Genomic DNA, 15,935 nt, shown 5'->3' on the forward strand with positions numbered 1-15,935 from the left:
CTCTCAGCCCCACCTACCTCCCAGGGTGTCTGTGGTGGGGAGGGGAAGGGAAAGGAGACCATAAGTCGCTCTGAGGCTCCTTTGGGTAGTGAAGGGCGGGGGATAAATCCAATCTCCTCTTCTTCTTTTACCTCACAGGGTGTCTGTTGTGGGGAGGGGAAGGGAAAGGAGACTATAAATCGCTCTGAGACTCCTTTGGGTAGTGAAGGGCGGGGGATAAATCCAGTCTCTTCTTCTTCTTTTACCTCACAGGGTGTCTGTTGTGGGGAGGGGAAGGGAAAGGAGCTTGTAAGCCGCTCTGAGACTCCTTTGGGTAGTGAAGGGCGGGGGATAAATCCAGTCTCTTCTTCTTCTTTTACCTCACAGGGTGTCTGTTGTGGGGAGGGGAAGGGAAAGGAGACCGTAAGTCGCTCTGAGGCTCCTTTGGGTAGTGAAGGGCCACGGGGTATAAATCCAATCTCCTCCTCTTCTTCCCAGCTACCCACCCGCCCGCGGCTCTCCTCGGAGTGCCGGGACCTCCTCCAGCGCCTCCTGAAGCGGGACCCCCAGCAGCGCATCTCCTTCCAGGAGTTCTTTGCCCACCCCTTCGTCGACATGGAGCACATGCCGAGTGCCGAAAGTCTGGACAAAGCAGTGAGTGGAGATGTCACTAGGTAGAGGCCTCCCTGCTCATCTCCCCTGAGGTGTATTTTGACTTCCTGATATATCCAGGACCCGTGGAAGCTTCAGGGGAGGATGGGGTTACCCTGCCATTCAGAGAGCGGTGGGACGGAGGCAAATCAGAGGTCCTGTTGTACTCCCAAGAGAGTGGCGTTTCCGTGACCCCATGAGATGGACCTCATGAATCTCCCTTCGTATAAAATGTCCCTCTACTCCAGTTTTCCGCCAACAACTTTCCTGGGGCCCACCAAGTGTTTTCTAGGAAGCGGCCAGGGCCAGGTGGGGCTGTTGTCTAGCTAGGTTTCTGAGGGGCTATCAGAGATTTGATTGGCTGCGCAGATTTTAAAGAAAACATTGCCGCAGCAGCCATTTTGTGGCCAGCTCTGGCTCCTTCGGCAGCTATTTTGTGGGCAGCTCCACCTCCTTCGGCAGCCATTTTGCGGCCAGCTCCGCCTCCTTCGGCGGTCATTTTGTAGCCAGCTCCACCTCCTTCGGCAGCCATTTTGCGGCCAGCTCCGCCTCCTCGGGCAGTCATTTTGTAGCCAGTTCCTCCTCCTTCAGCAGCCATTTTGTGGCCAGCTCCGCCTCCTTCGGCAGCCTTTTTGCAGCCAGCTCCGCCTCCTTCAGCAGCCATTTTGCAGCCAGCTCCGCCTCCCTCGGCAGCCATTTTGCGGCCAGCTCCGCTTCCTTCGGCACCCATTTTGCGGCCAGCTCCCACCTCCTTTGGCAGCCATTTTGCGGCCAGCTCCGCCTCCTTCGGCAGTCATTTTGTAGCCAGTTCCACCTCCTTCAGCAGCCATTTTGTGGCCAGCTCCGCCTCCTTCGGCAGCCTTTTTGCAGCCAGCTCCGCCTCCTTCGGCAGCCATTTTGCGGCCAGCTCCGCCTCCTTCAGCAGCCATTTTGTGGCTGTGCCCACCACGCTATGTCAGAATTCCAAAGGTGCCCACAGGCTCAAAAGGCTGGGGACCCGTGGGCTACACCTGGCGTTCCATCTCTGGCCTTTTCTTCCCTTTGCAGACCTCGCTCGTAACGGAAGCTGTGAAGAAGGACCAAGAAGGGGATTATTCGGCCGCCCTGTCGCTGTATTCCAAGGCCTTAGAATATTTCGTCCCTGCATTGCGCTGTGAGTGGCTGTGCCGCCATTTCCTCTTTCCGTGTGCCTTTCTCCTCCAGAAGAAGTAGGATAACCCTGGACCGTTGAGATGGCAACAGTTTTCCCCCTAGAGGTGGCACTATGGTACGGATGAGTCACAGACTTCTCAATAGGATTACCAACCTCCAGACTACAGACATCAGTCCCCCTGGAGAAAATGGCTGCTTTGGAAGGTGGCGTCACTGGCATGATAGCCTTCCTCCAAGGCTCCTCCCCTTCCGAGACCCTGCCCTGTCCAGACTCCGCCCCCAAACTTTTCAGGTGTTTCTCAGCCCAGATCTGGCAACCCTTCTGCTTTTGTTGTGATTGGTTCTGGTCTCATCACAGCAATGGGAGGGCGACTGTCAAGATTTCGAAGCAACGTTTCACTTGTGGCTCACGCAGCCGATGGCATAATAGCTAAAGCACCGTAAAATCTCACTGAAAATCAGTGTCAAAACCAGGGGTCATTTCCTGCAGGAGCGCACAGGAGTGGAGCTCCGGCAGTAAAGAGCCCAGGGGGCGGGCACATGCAACAAGCCCCGCCCCCTGCTCCCAGCAGCCCTCAGTCAGAGCAAGAAGCAGCCAGGTAAGTTGCATAGCCCCCCCACCAGCCCCCCAGTCCAAAAGTGTCCAGTGGCACCTTTAAGACCAAGTTTTATTCAGGTACAAGCTCTCCCTCCTCTGCGAGGACAGAACTGCACGTCCCCCCCCCCAATAGCTAGCAATCCAAAACAGTCCAGTGGAGCCTGAGCGGTGGGCGTTGCCTTAACACACTTCCGGTGATGTCAGGGTGTGTGTGACATATGCAAATGAGTTATGCTAATGAGTTATGCTAATGAGCTGCACCTCTTTTTCTACGAAATGACCCCTGCACGTAGCCAACGGCACAATAGCTAAAACACCGTGAAATCTCACTGAAAATCAGTGTTGAAACTAAGCTATAGATACACATGCAGACTTCTTTCACAAGGCCCATCCGAGAACAGGACTTTGAAATTACCAGGGAAGTCTGTACATCTTTTGTGGTGTCCTGAACGGCCCAGGCTAGCCCGATCTCATTGGATCTCGGAAGCTCAGCAGAATCAGCCCTGGTTAGTATTTGGATGAGAGACCACCTAAGAAATTCAGGGTCGCTGTGCAGAGGCAGGCAGTGGCAAACCACCTCTGTCCACCTCTTGCCTTGAAAACCCCACAGGGTTGCCATAAGTTGGTTGCGACTTGACGGCACCTTTGCATATTAGGCCACACCCCCTTAATGTAGCCAATCCTCCAAGAGCTTACAGAGCTCTTCTTACAGGAGCTACTGTAAGCTCTCGGAGGATTGGCTACATTAGGGGTGTGTCGCTTAATATGCAAATGAGTACCTGCTACAAAAAGAGCCCTCGTATTCATTTTTTTGCACCACATTCTGAGAGAGCTAGTTTGGTGTAGAAGAAGAAGAAGAAGAAGAGATTGGATTTATACCCCGCCCTTCACTTGGAGTCTCAGAGCGGGGAAAGGAGTTTGTAAGCCGCTCTGAGACTCCCTTGGGTAGTGAAGGGCGGGGTATAAATCCAATCTCCTCCTCCTCCTCTTCTTCATCTTCTTCTTCTTCTGTATCCCAGTGCCCGTTTCCCCCCATTAAACATGCACAGTTTGTCTTGTTGAGTTTGTGTGCATTGCATATCTGTGGCCTGTTATTAAGTGGCCTAAAAATGGATTCAAAGCAACAAACAAGTTGAGGGCGCCAGCCATGGAAAGAGCCAGCCCAGAAAGGCTCACACCGATGGCTCCCCGTCTGTTCTTTTTAACCTCTTATTTTATAAAATCAGTTTTTACTTTACAGCTCTCCGCCTTGGGTCCCAGGATGTTCCAGAGAGAGGCGGGCATAGAAATACGTTTAAATAAATGGATGTCTCTCTTGTCTCTCTCAGATGAAGTCGACGTTCGCAGGAAGGAAGCCGTCAGGGCCAAGGTGAATCGACGGCCCCTCTCTGCAATTTCTCGGAAGGGTGGGATCGTTGTGTGCTTGGAACTGGGTGTCCAGTCTCCAGTGCCCCCTCTAAGCTGTGGAGTCTTGTGAGCAAAAATTCTACTTTGCATACTGGCATTATAGTTGCGAGTGAGCGATTTGGCTGCTGCATAAATTAGTTTGCTCCGGAGCCGTCCTTCCCGAGCGAAGACAAAAAATGTGTGAGCCGGAGGCTAAAAAACTGTGAGCTAGCTCACACTAACTCAGCTTAGAGGGAGCACTGCCACAGTATTCCTGTTTCTCACTGTGCTCCTGGGAAGCACATAAGATACTTATGAAGGCAAGGGCCTAGCCTGTCTTCTCCCCCCCTCCCCAGGACTGGTATTCTGAGGTATACTGCCATTTCTCATGGATGTTTTATTGGTCTGAATTAAGAACCAAAAGGTCAAGGAAATCAGATTATAAGGGCCCAATAGTTCTGTGTCTAAACTTGAAGTGTAAGTATTACCAAATATACGAAAATATACATGTATTTATTACAAAGTCAATAAAAACAAATAATGGCCCATATAATAATGAGGAAGGCCAGTTGGCCAAAACACGTTTGGTCAGGCTCAATCATTTTTGGGATTAATGTATGATTTTATTCTGAACGGAGGCTATTATTTGGGCCTGTGTTTGTTTTTATTGAATTTGTAATAAATGCATAGGAGCTGCGGTGGCTCAAGTGGTTAAGACGCTGAACTGCAGGCTGTGGAAGGTTGGTAGTTCAGCAGTTCGAGACCTGAGTGTGCCGCATGATGGAGTGAGCTCCCGTCTCTAGTTCCAGCTCCTGCCAACCTAGCAGTTCGAAAGCAAGAAATTGCAAGTAGATAAATAGGTACCACTTCGGTGGGAAGGTAACAGCGTTCCGTGCGCCTTGGTGTTTGGTCATGCCGGCCACATGACCACGGAAACGTCTTCGGACAGCGCTGGCTCTTCGGCTTTGAAACGGAGATGAGCACCGCAACCCTAGAGTTGGATTCGACTGGCTTTCGAGCAAGGTGAAATCTTTACCTTTACTAATAAATGCATGTATATTTTAATGTATTTGGTAATATTTTTGCCTCCGGTTTAGACACATTGGGCCTTGATGTTCCTAACTGAAAGGTTAGAATGTAATTCCTTCAAAAACCCTGAGGAGTCTTCTATCAATAGTTGTATTGGCTAATTTAGTCCAAAGTCTAGCACGTGCGATAGCATCGAAAGCTGAAGAAACATCTACAACAAAAGCAACATAGAGGCGACTTCTGTTGTTATTCGAATATTTGTGAATCAGAGCCTTCAGGGTCAGACAATGATCAGTGGTGCTATATTCTGATTTTCTTAACCTTTGGATTCTTAATTCAATTCATTCTGGGTTAAATCCCCCCACCCCTTCCTTTGTGCTTTCGTGAGCTAACAGCCCTTGCTCAGCACTCTGCCACAATTTCCCCTTATCCCCTTTTATTAAAAACCTCACTGCCACATCTTGTGGCAGTGAGTTCCATTCACTAATAACCCACCATGCAAAGAGATACTTTGTTTTGCCTGTCCTACAACCAGTTGGTGTGTCTCGGGTGACCTAGTACCCCAGCAGTGGGGGCAGGGGGAGTTCCGACATCACTTTTCTCTACCCCGTACAGAACTGTATGTAAACACTTTATTCAGGGGTGTTTGCCTTGGGGCCAGGGCTATTTTGGGGCAGGAACGCACAGGAACGGAGTTCCGGCTGGCTTCAGAGTTGACCACGCCCACTACAGCCAAAACCTCTGCGTGCCTGGCTACAGAGGGAAGGTCTGGGGAGTGACCCCCCGGTGACTCCGAGGCAGACGGACTGGGGGGCCCTGGAAGGATCGGAGAGGCATTTTAATGCCTCCCCGTGCCTTCCCTGGCGTGTCCAAGGGCTGGCTTGCCCAGGCTCCCCACAGCCGCGGGGCGCCCGGGCAAGCCTAGGGAAGGCAATTTAAACTGCCTTCCTTTCGGTTCACAGAACTGACCGACAAGGTGCTTCGCAGAACACTCTTCCACAGGTGTGGAACTCTGACTATAGGACTATATTCCTTATATACATTACTAGCACCAATCAGAGTCATTTTGCCAACTCATGGTGACAGTTAATTGAGCTGATGCAACTTAGTGCAATCTGCATCTGGTGACCCTGTCACATGACAGTCTTGCCTGTCACCTAGATCAGTTTAATCTTACACATGCATCACTGGCTGTCATCTTGTCTGCATATAATACAATATGCTGTCAGGGGGTGGGGCTTGCCCAGGCAAACCAAAGGGAAAGCAGTTTAAACTGCCTCCCCTCCCCTCCAAGGGGCGGCTTGCCCGGGCTCCCTACAGCCATGGGGCCCCCAGGCAAGCCAAGGGAAGGCGGTTTAAACTCCCATCCCTTTAAGGGCGGGGGGCTTGCCTGGGATCCCCATAGCCGCAGGGCACCGGGGCAAGCCAAGGGAAGGCACGGGGGTGTGGCCTAATATGCCAATGAGCTGTGCGGTCAGGGGTGTGGCCTAATATGCTAACGGGTTTCTGCTGTTGGGTGTGGCCTATTACGATCATGAGTTCCTGCTGGGCTTTTTCTACAAAAAAAAAGCCCTGCTTGGGGCCATTCTGAGCTTTCGTTCTGCCTGCGGTGTAGGTGAGCCAGTACATCTCGCGAGCGGAGCAACTGAAAGTCCTGGTCGCATCCAGTAACAAAGCTCTCCTGCAGCTGGGACATCCGGCGCGGGACATCCTGAAAGGTAAAGGTCAGCTGGGAAGCTCGGGTTCAGCCCAGACTGCAAGGCGACCGTATGAATCAATGTCCTCCCAAACGTCCTCTCGTCAACAGCCTGGCTCAGGTCTTGCAAGCGGAGGGCCTTTGCGGCTTCCTTGATTGAGTCCGTCCATCTGATGTTGGGTCGTCCTCTTCCGCTTTTCCTAGCACGATTGTCTTTTCCAGGGAGTCTTCGTCTTCTCAGAATAGGTAAAGGTAAAGGTTTCCCTTGCTCGGAAGCCAGTCGAGTCCGACTCTAGGGTTGCGGTGCTCATCTCCGTTTCCAAGCCGGAGAGCCAGCGCTGTCCGAAGACGTTTCCGTGGTCATGTGGCCGGCATGACTAAACACCAAGGCGCACGGAACGCTGTTCCCTTCCCACCAAAGTGGTGCCTATTTATCTACTTGCAGTTTCTTGCTTTCGAACTGCCAGGTTGGCAGGACTCAGAATATGACCAAAGTACAATAGCCTCAGTTTAGGCATTTTAGCTTCTAGGGAGAGTTCAGCCATGGTTTGATCTAGAATCCAGTTAACTCTCTTTTTTGGCAGTCCACGGTTATCTGTTAAACTCTCCTGCAACATCACATTTCAGAGAAATCAAACTCCCTTCCTGTCCACTTGCTTCATTGTCCAACTTTCACACCCATACATGGTAATGGGGAATACTTCCACATGAATTATCGTGATCTTGGTCGCCAGTAATACATCCTGGGACTTAGGAACCTTTTCTAGCTCCTTCATGGCTACCCTCCCCAGTTTTGTTCTCCTTCTGATTTCTTGGTTGCAGTCTCCTTTTTTTTTGATTGACAATGGAGCCGAGGAACAAACAATCTGGAACAATTTCAGCGTCTTCAGCGTCGACCTTAAAGTTGTGTAATTTTCCAGTAGTTGTTGGTGTAGTGGTTAAGAACGCGGACTCTAATCTGGGAGAACCAGGTTTGATTCCCCACCCCTGCACATGCAGCTGCTGGTGTGACCTTGGGTCAGTCACAAGTTATTTCAGAGCTGTTCTCTCAAGAGTAGTCCTCGAGAGAGCTCTCTCAGCCCCACCCATCTCACAGGGCGTCTCTTGTGGGGAGGGAAAGGGAAAGGAGATGGTAAGCCGCTCTGAGACTCTTGAGTGAAGGGTGGGGTGTAAATCCGATCTCTTCTTCTTCTTCTGGATGTTTGGCTATAATCCTGCCCTGGCGCTTTCTGCTTGAACCTTCACCAGTAGGAATAAGTGGTAAACTGTCCAAAGGCTGTGAAAAGCAAGAGAAGCAGTCTGATTTTTTGTCTTATTTTTGCAAAGCTCAATCATTTACGAAATAATTGCAGCAGCCTTTCCTGACAGCAATCATTGACAGTAATGCTATCTGCTAGCCCTGACCTGGATAGCCCAGGCTAACCCGATCTTGTTGGATCTCGGAAGCTAAGCAGGGTCGGCCTGAGTCAATATCTGGGTGGGAAACCTCCAAGGAAGTCCAGGGTTGCTACGCAGAGGCAGGCAATGGGAAACCACCTCTGAACGTCTCTTGCTTTGAAAACCCTACAGGGTTGTTGCAAGTCAGTTGTGATCTGATGGTGCTTTCCACCACCACCAATTGGTTTCTGGGCAGACGTTGGCGTGCTGGGTCTTATCTTTAAGGCCCTAAATGGCTTAAGGTCAGGGCCAATGCTCCCTCTAAGCTGTGGAGTCTTGTGAGTAGAAATTCTAGCTTGTGAGCTACTGGCATCAAAGTTGTGGGCCAGCGATTGAGCTACTGCATAAATTAGTTGGCTTTGGAGCCCTCCTTCCTGAGCTAAGACAGAAATGTGTGAGCCGGAGGCTAAAAAACTGTCCGCTAGCTCACACTAAACTCAGCTTAGAGGGAACAGACTCAGGGCACTTCAGTAACTGCCTCCTCCTTGTACTTTTCAGCCCTCAAGGGAAGATTCTTTTCCCAGACCCTCACTTTCCATTCCCCACCTGCAGAGTCGAGCTGGGTAGCGACCAGTGGCGGGGCTTTTTCAGTGGTAGCCCCTCACCTTCGGAATGGCCTCCCCTTTGAGAGTTGCCTGGTGCCCACTATCTGTGTTCCCTCTAGGCTGAGTGAGTCTGAGCTAGCTCACAGTTTTTTAGCCTCCGGCTCACAAATTTTTGTCTTCGCTCAGGAAGGATGGCTCTGGAGCAAACTAATTTATGCAGCAGCCAAATTGCACACTCACAACTTTAATTGCAGTCGCTCACAAAGGAGAATTTTTGCTCACAAGGCTCCACAGCTTAGAGGGAACATTGCCCACTATACTGGCCTTTAGGTGCCAGGCCAGAGGTGGGGAGACCACAAAGGTAGCGCGGGATCTCTCTGTAGAGGCAGGCCAATGGCAAACGACCTCTGAACGTCTCTTGTCTTGAAAACCCTACAGGGGTCCCTCCATAAGTTAGCTGTAACTTGCTGGCACTTTCCTCCACCACTAATGCTATCTTCTGGCCACCAGGGGGGGAACTTTCACTTATCTACAGACGCCCAAGCTAGACTGAGGATACCTGTGTCTCTCAGCCGTATTTCATGTGGTAGCAGAACCCGCCCAATCTGTGGCTGTGTGTTTATTGAACGTCACTGGCTCAGCTGTTAACAGGAGCTGGATGCTCCGTTGCCTGCCCTTCTATTACCGGGTTTGGTTTAAGGTCTTGGCTATCACATACAAAGTCCTCTGTGGTCTTGGCCCCTCTTATTTGTGGGAGCACCTCTCTCTCCCGATGCGCCGCCATGACACCTTCGCTCACGTCAGCCACAGGGACTTCCGCAGGCGCCAACCCACAAATGGGCAAAATCAACAACTTGCCCGTATGCGTTCTTTCTCCGTTGTGGCTCCTGCCTTCTGGAACGGTTTATTTATTTAACATTTTAACATTCAACTTTATATCCCGCTCGAACCCCCTTGTCAGGGGGGTCTCTGAGCGGCTTACAATTCGGTGCTAGTCACCATTTTACTTCCCTGACTAAGGCCACATTTGTATGGGGTGGGGAGACCTACCGGCACCCCTATGGTGGTGGTTGGTAGTTGGTGGTGTTCTCTACTTCTTCCTGTTGGCTCAGGCGGTTTCTCAGGCGGGACACTCTCCTCGGCGCCTGGCAGCAACCTCCCTCTCTCGAGGCGCGCGACTTCCCGCCTCCTTCCGGTTTCAGCTGCGTCCTTTTCCGGCTCCGCTGTGTCTTCGGCTTTGAAACGGAGATGAGCACCGCAACCCTAGAGTCGGATTCGACTGGCTTTCGAGCAAGGGAAACCTTTACCTTTACTTTAACTGGGTCACGCTGCGCAGAAATGGTTTTACAAATTTGCTTGGATGAATGATTGGGACATGTGGTCTATACTGTTGCTTACAGCGTATTGCAAGTAGGATTCGAATATGTAATTTCTGTGACGCTTAATGTGTCCTATTAAGACTTATGCCTTGCTTCAGTTCTTTTTCTGGGAGTCCGTGACTTCAAAAAAGCCTCACGTGTTGGTCCCTGATTGGTCATGCAAACATCTTGTTGTTGGTCATGCAAACATCTTGTTGTTTGCACTCACCCACTCTGTGACATCCGCCTTGAGTCCCTGTGAGAAAAGCAGACTAGAAATAACATAAAGGACAAATGTTTGCTTCCCCCGCCTGGCTGAGTTGGGGTCCCGGGAGCATCCTGTGTTCCACAGCTTGCACGGAAGTTGCATATTTACAGGGGCGCGTCATTGCAGTCTACACCGGGCTGTGCAGCCCTGAAAGAATCGATTACTGTCATTCCCACATCCTCTTGCATTTGTTGCCAAAGAAAAACAGAGCTGGTGTGTCCTGCTGGATCAGTCCAGTGGTCCAGGTAGTCCTGCACCCTGTCTCACACACTGGCCAACCAGTTCCTCTGGAGGGCCAACAACAGGGCACAGAGGCCAAGGCCTGCCTAAGAACATCGATAAGAAGAGCCCTGCTGGATCAGACCAGTCGTTCATCTAGTCCAGCATCCTGTCTCACACAGGGGCCAACCAGTTCCTCTAGAGGGCCAACAACAGGGCAGAGGGGATGAGGCCTTCATAAGAACACCAGAGGAGCCCTGCTGGATTAGACCAGTGGTCCATCTAGTCCAGCATCCTGTCTCACACAGGGGCCAACCAGTTCCTCTGGACAGCCAACAGCAGGGCACGGAGGCCGAGGCCTTCCTAAGAACACCAGAAGAGCCCTGCTGGATCAGACCAGTGGTCCATCTAGTCCAGCACCCTGTCTCACACAGGGGCCAGCCAGTTCCTCTGGAGGGCCAAAAATGGGGGATGGATGTTGCCTCCTGGCTCTGGGATTCAGAGGATTAGTGCCTCTGAATGTGAAGGTTAACCTCAGTCACCACGCCTAGTAGACATTGATAGACTTACCTTCCGCGAATCTATCCAATCCCCTTTTAAAGCTGTTTATTCCTGTAGCCATCACTATATCCTCTGGCAGTGAATTCCACATTTTAATCACTCGCTGTGTACAGTAGTATTTCCTTTTGTCTGTCCTGAACCTCCTGCCCATCAGCTTAATTGGATGCCCTACAAGAACATAAGAAGAGCCCTGCTCGATCAGACCCATAGTCCACAACCTCATTTAATGACGATGCTGGTGGGGTCCCTGGTATTGATTGGGGCTTTGGGACTGGGGAAAAGGGTGCCAAATAGGACACACAGACCTCACTGGCACATGAAGCCCTTGTCTTTCCATCGCTTCCTTAGAAAGATTGAGAGCCAGTTTGGTGTCGTGGTTAAGCATGCGGACTCTAATCTGGGAGAACGGGGTTCGATTCCCCACTCCTCCACTTGCACCTGGCTGGATGACCTTGGGCAAGCTGTAGTTCTGATAAGAGCTGTTCTTGAAAAAGAGCAGTTGCTGTCAAGAGCTCTCTCAGCCCCACCTACCTCACAGGGTGTCTGTTGTGGGGAGGGGAAGGGAAAGGAGACTGTAAGCCGCTCTGAGACACCTTTGGGTAGTGAAGGGTGGGGTATAAATCCAATCTCTTCTTCTTCTTCTTTTACCTCACAGGGTGTCGGTTGTGGGGAGGGGGAGGGGGAGGGAAAGGAGGTTGTAAGCTGCTCTGAGACTCCTTTGGGTACTGAAGGGCGGGGTATAAATCCAACCTCTTCTTCTTCTTCTTTTACCTCACAGGGTGTCGGTTGTGGGGAGGGGGAGGGGGAGGGAAAGGAGGTTGTAAGCTGCTCTGAGACTCCTTTGGGTACTGAAGGGCGGGGTATAAATCCAACCTCTTCTTCTTCTTCTTTTACCTCACAGGGTGTCGGTTGTGGGGAGGGGGAGGGGGAGGGAAAGGAGGTTGTAAGCTGCTCTGAGACTCCTTTGGGTACTGAAGGGCGGGGTATAAATCCAACCTCTTCTTCTTCTTCTTTTACCTCACAGGGTGTCGGTTGTGGGGAGGGGGAGGGGGAGGGAAAGGAGGTTGTAAGCTGCTCTGAGACTCCTTTGGGTACTGAAGGGCGGGGTATAAATCCAACCTCTTCTTCTTCTTCTTTTACCTCACAGGGTGTCGGTTGTGGGGAGGGGGAGGGGGAGGGAAAGGAGGTTGTAAGCTGCTCTGAGACTCCTTTGGGTACTGAAGGGCGGGGTATAAATCCAACCTCTTCTTCTTCTTCTTTTACCTCACAGGGTGTCGGTTGTGGGGAGGGGGAGGGGGAGGGAAAGGAGGTTGTAAGCTGCTCTGAGACTCCTTTGGGTACTGAAGGGCGGGGTATAAATCCAATCTCTTCTTCTCCTTGGCTGGCTGGCTGGCTGACGCTCATTTTCAATTTTGTTGCAGAAATGTCAAAGAACAAGCCTCGTCTTTATGCGGCGTTGGAAGTAGCGGCAGCGGCCGTGGCAAAGGTGAGCTGGTGGTGATGGGGGAACTATCAGAGGCACATATCTAACCATCCCTGGAAGTCACAATGTGGGATTTTCGTGTTTCCACCCTTTTGCTGCAGCCCTTGGCAATTTTGTTCCGGGGGTGTGTGTCAGTGACCCCCTGAGGGACAGCGTAGGGGGCAAAGTAGGGGTCTGTAGTGGGGCATGGCCATTCCCCCCCATCCCACGAACAGCCAGCATGGTGTAGTGGTTAAAGTGTCAGACTCAGGTGTGGGTGATCTGGGTTCGAATCCCCACTTGTGCCGTGGAAGCTCACTGGGTGACCTTGAGCCAGTTACCCACTCTCAGCCTAACCTACCTCACAGGGTTGTTGTGAGGGGGAAATGGAGGAGAGGAGAATGACGTGAGCCGCTTTGGGCCCCTGTTGGGAAGAATGGTGAGATATAAATAAAGTAAATAAATGAATGCTGTTCCTGCACCCAGACCCTTTTAGGCAGCAGTGTCAAACGTGCGGCCCCAGGGCCGGATCAGGCCCCTGGAGGGTTTCTGTCAGGCCCACAGTGGAACTGGCTGTCTTCTGCTTCTTCTTCCAGTTCTGCTGCAACTGCGTCATCATAGGTTTGCAGCTTACAGATACACACCTGAACAGCATACTCAAGACTGCAACAGCACAGACATTGAGGAATTTCAGACAGACAATATAATCCGGAAGAGGAACGGTTGCCAAACGGTTTCTGGTCTGTCATTTCAGACAGAACCGTTTTAGAACTGGTTCCCTACCGGAATATATTTGTAATTTCAGACACAAACGCTTCTGTCCCATTTAGGAAACGGGGCTAAAGCGTCTTACCTGTCAACCGCTTCCAAGTAGTCTTCAGTTTTCTCTCCCAGTTCTGATGTGCTTTTTCCTGCCGTTTTTCACCCGCGCGGGCGATCTCCAGCTTTTTTTTTTAACGTTTGCTTTAGAGCACTATAGCACTATAACGGAACAGCAGTATATCAACACCATTGGAATGCTTGGAGTGTTTTGTTATAGTGCTATAGCGCTATAAAGCAAATGTTTAAAAAAAGCCGGAGATCACTCGTGCGGGCGAAAAATGGCGGGTGGAAAGCGGTGCAGTCTGAAATGGCAAACCGCTTCAGATCCAGCTCTTTACCGGAAGTGGAAAGCCATGTGTGAAATGGCAGCCCTATACCGGTTTTCTCCAGGACGGATCAAAAAACGGCTTCAGAACGGGTTAAAAGGGGTAATGTGAAATTTCTCATTTTGATGTAATAATTCAGAGCGAGAGGTGTCAGTTATCAGACACTGTTAAATAAACAAAATATTGCAAGAGTGCTATTGTTTTAACCATGTTTTTATTTTGTTAAAAAAAACCTTTGTGTTTGTGTCCTTTATAAAGTTTATATCTCCGCTACCTGGCATTACATTTTATGACACACGTGGCCTGGCCCAACAAGGTCTCATTTATGTCAAATCCGGCCCTCATAACAAATGAGTTCGACACCCCTGCTTTTAGGTATACCTGCAATGGGCCCCCAGACATTCTGAAGTTGGAGGAGATCCACCTAGCTCTGAGAACCTGATGGAAACTCTAGCACCTGTTTATGTTTGGTTTCCCAAGCGGTGTTTGGAATCCAGCAACGGAGCCAGGAATCAGTGCTGGGGGCGGGAATGTGTGTGATGACTCTCTGTCACGGCACGCTGCTTGTGGGAAGGAGCTATTTCTGGTCTGGATCCATCTGGCCCTCTCCTCCAGATGCGTCTTGCGTTGGTCGCGTTTCCCCACAGCTCCGTCGCTGGGAGAAGCGCTTGTGTTCCCAGAACTTTTCCCTGTCTCTGTTCCAGGAGGAGGAAAGCAGCGACGACGGCGAAACGCTCGAGTTGTACCAGCAAAGCCTGGGGGAGCTCTTGCTCATGTTAGCAGGTAAGGAGAAAATTAATTATCGTATGACGTTGTGGGTGGAATAGCCAGGAGACCCCCGGAAGGGATTGTTTGGCGGCTGAAGCTGTAGCTCTTTTGTGGCACCACTAGGTGGCGAGCGATGCTTATTTTTAGGCTGAGAGTGCTGTGACTTGCCTGAGGTCACCCAGCTGGTTTCAAGTGGGGAAGTGGGGAACCGCACCCGGTTCTCCAGATTAGAGTCCGCCGCTCCGAACCACTACACCAAACTGGCTCTCTTGCCCAGGGATGCCAGGCAGGGTTGGCGGATGGGAGGGATCCTTGTGAACATTCCTCGTCAATAGATACCGTGGACAGATAGCAGCGGCTGGACGTCTCCCTCTTCCCCTGTTTGTGGGTTTCCTGGCTTGCGGCTGTCAAAGATAAGCCATTGGGCTAAGTTCACTTTTCTGGTCTGAAGTGCTGTTGCCACCCTCCAGGTGGGGCCTGGAGCTCTCCTGGAATCGCAGTCGATTTCCAGATGTGAAAGTGATCGGCTCCCCTGGAGGACACGACTGCTTCGGACGGTGGACGGTGACAGCGTCCCATCCCTGCTGGAGCTCCCTTTTCGTCCCAGACTCCACCCTCCCCGAGGCTCCGCCCCCAAATGTTCAGGAATTCCGAACCTGGAGCTGGCAAAACTGTGCGCTGCAATAATTCCTCCTGTCTCACGCTCTCATTTTTTTGCCTCCAGCTGAGCCTGCGGGGAGAAGACGGGAGCTGTTGCATGCAGAGGTATGGGCCCGATTTGCCTCCTGAACTGTTCTTGGCGGCCGGTTGGAAACAAGCCTGCCAGTTTGCAAAATCACATTCTTAGTTTTATGGCAACCGGCAGTGGGATGGATCTGGAAGTCAGTCATCCGTGTTGCTCTTTTTAAAGGTCTATGGCCTGGATAGCCCAGGCTAGCCTGATCAGATCTCAGAAGCTAAGCAGGGGTGCCCCTGGCCTAGTATTTGGATGGGAGGCCACGAAGGAAAGCCAGGGTTGCTGTGCAGAGGCAGGCCATGGCAAACCACCTCTGAATGTCTCTTGCCCTGACCTCGATGGCCCAGGTTAGCCCAGTCTCGTCAGATCTCAGAAGCTAAGCAGGGTCAGCTGTGGCTCGTCCTTGGATGGGAGGGCCACCGAGGAAGGCCAGGGTTGCTGTGCAGAGGCAGGCCATGGCCAACCGTCTCTGAATGTCTCTTGCCCTGACCTCGATGGCCCAGGTTAGCCCAGTCTCGTCAGATCTCAGAAGCTAAGCAGGGTCAGCTGTGGCTCGTCCTTGGATGGGAGGCCACCAAAGGAAGTCCAGGGTCGCTACGCAGAGGCAGGCAGTGGCAAACCACCTCTGGACATCTCTTGCCTACCGGAGTCACAATAAGTCAGCTTTTATTTGACGGCACTTTCCACCAACCTGGAAATCGTTAACTCTCATTCCTCTCTACCCCCCAAGCCCACATTTTTGCCTGTAGGCTTGGTAACCCGTTCTCACCCCCCCCCAACCCCCCATCCTTCCACATTTGTCTTTCTTTTCTCCTGAACGGATGCAAATTACAACTGCTTTTGTGTTGGCAGATCCAGACTCTGATGGGGCGAGCAGAGTACCTAAAAGAACAGATAAAGGTACGGAAGAACAGACCCGGCAGAGGCGAATCGTGGCAGTCG

The 15,935-nt window shown here is 51.4% G+C and overlaps 1 protein-coding gene across 1 annotated transcript in view; it reads left to right on the forward strand.

Moving 5' to 3' along the window:
• The window catches only part of ULK3 (unc-51 like kinase 3), a 34,883-nt gene that overhangs the window by 16,029 nt on the left and 2,919 nt on the right, over positions 1 to 15,935 (forward strand). Inside the window, exons 7-14 of the mRNA XM_015420985.1 lie at positions 478 to 633; positions 1,678 to 1,783; positions 3,709 to 3,749; positions 6,411 to 6,513; positions 12,301 to 12,365; positions 14,194 to 14,272; positions 14,982 to 15,022; positions 15,846 to 15,893. Coding sequence (XP_015276471.1) covers positions 478 to 633; positions 1,678 to 1,783; positions 3,709 to 3,749; positions 6,411 to 6,513; positions 12,301 to 12,365; positions 14,194 to 14,272; positions 14,982 to 15,022; positions 15,846 to 15,893 — 639 coding nt within the window. The remainder of the gene's footprint in view (positions 1 to 477; positions 634 to 1,677; positions 1,784 to 3,708; positions 3,750 to 6,410; positions 6,514 to 12,300; positions 12,366 to 14,193; positions 14,273 to 14,981; positions 15,023 to 15,845; positions 15,894 to 15,935) is intronic.

This window comes from Gekko japonicus, unplaced genomic scaffold (assembly GCF_001447785.1).
Source record: "Gekko japonicus isolate JY-2015 unplaced genomic scaffold, Gekko_japonicus_V1.1 scaffold3375, whole genome shotgun sequence".
Lineage (NCBI taxonomy): Eukaryota > Metazoa > Chordata > Lepidosauria > Squamata > Gekkonidae > Gekko > Gekko japonicus.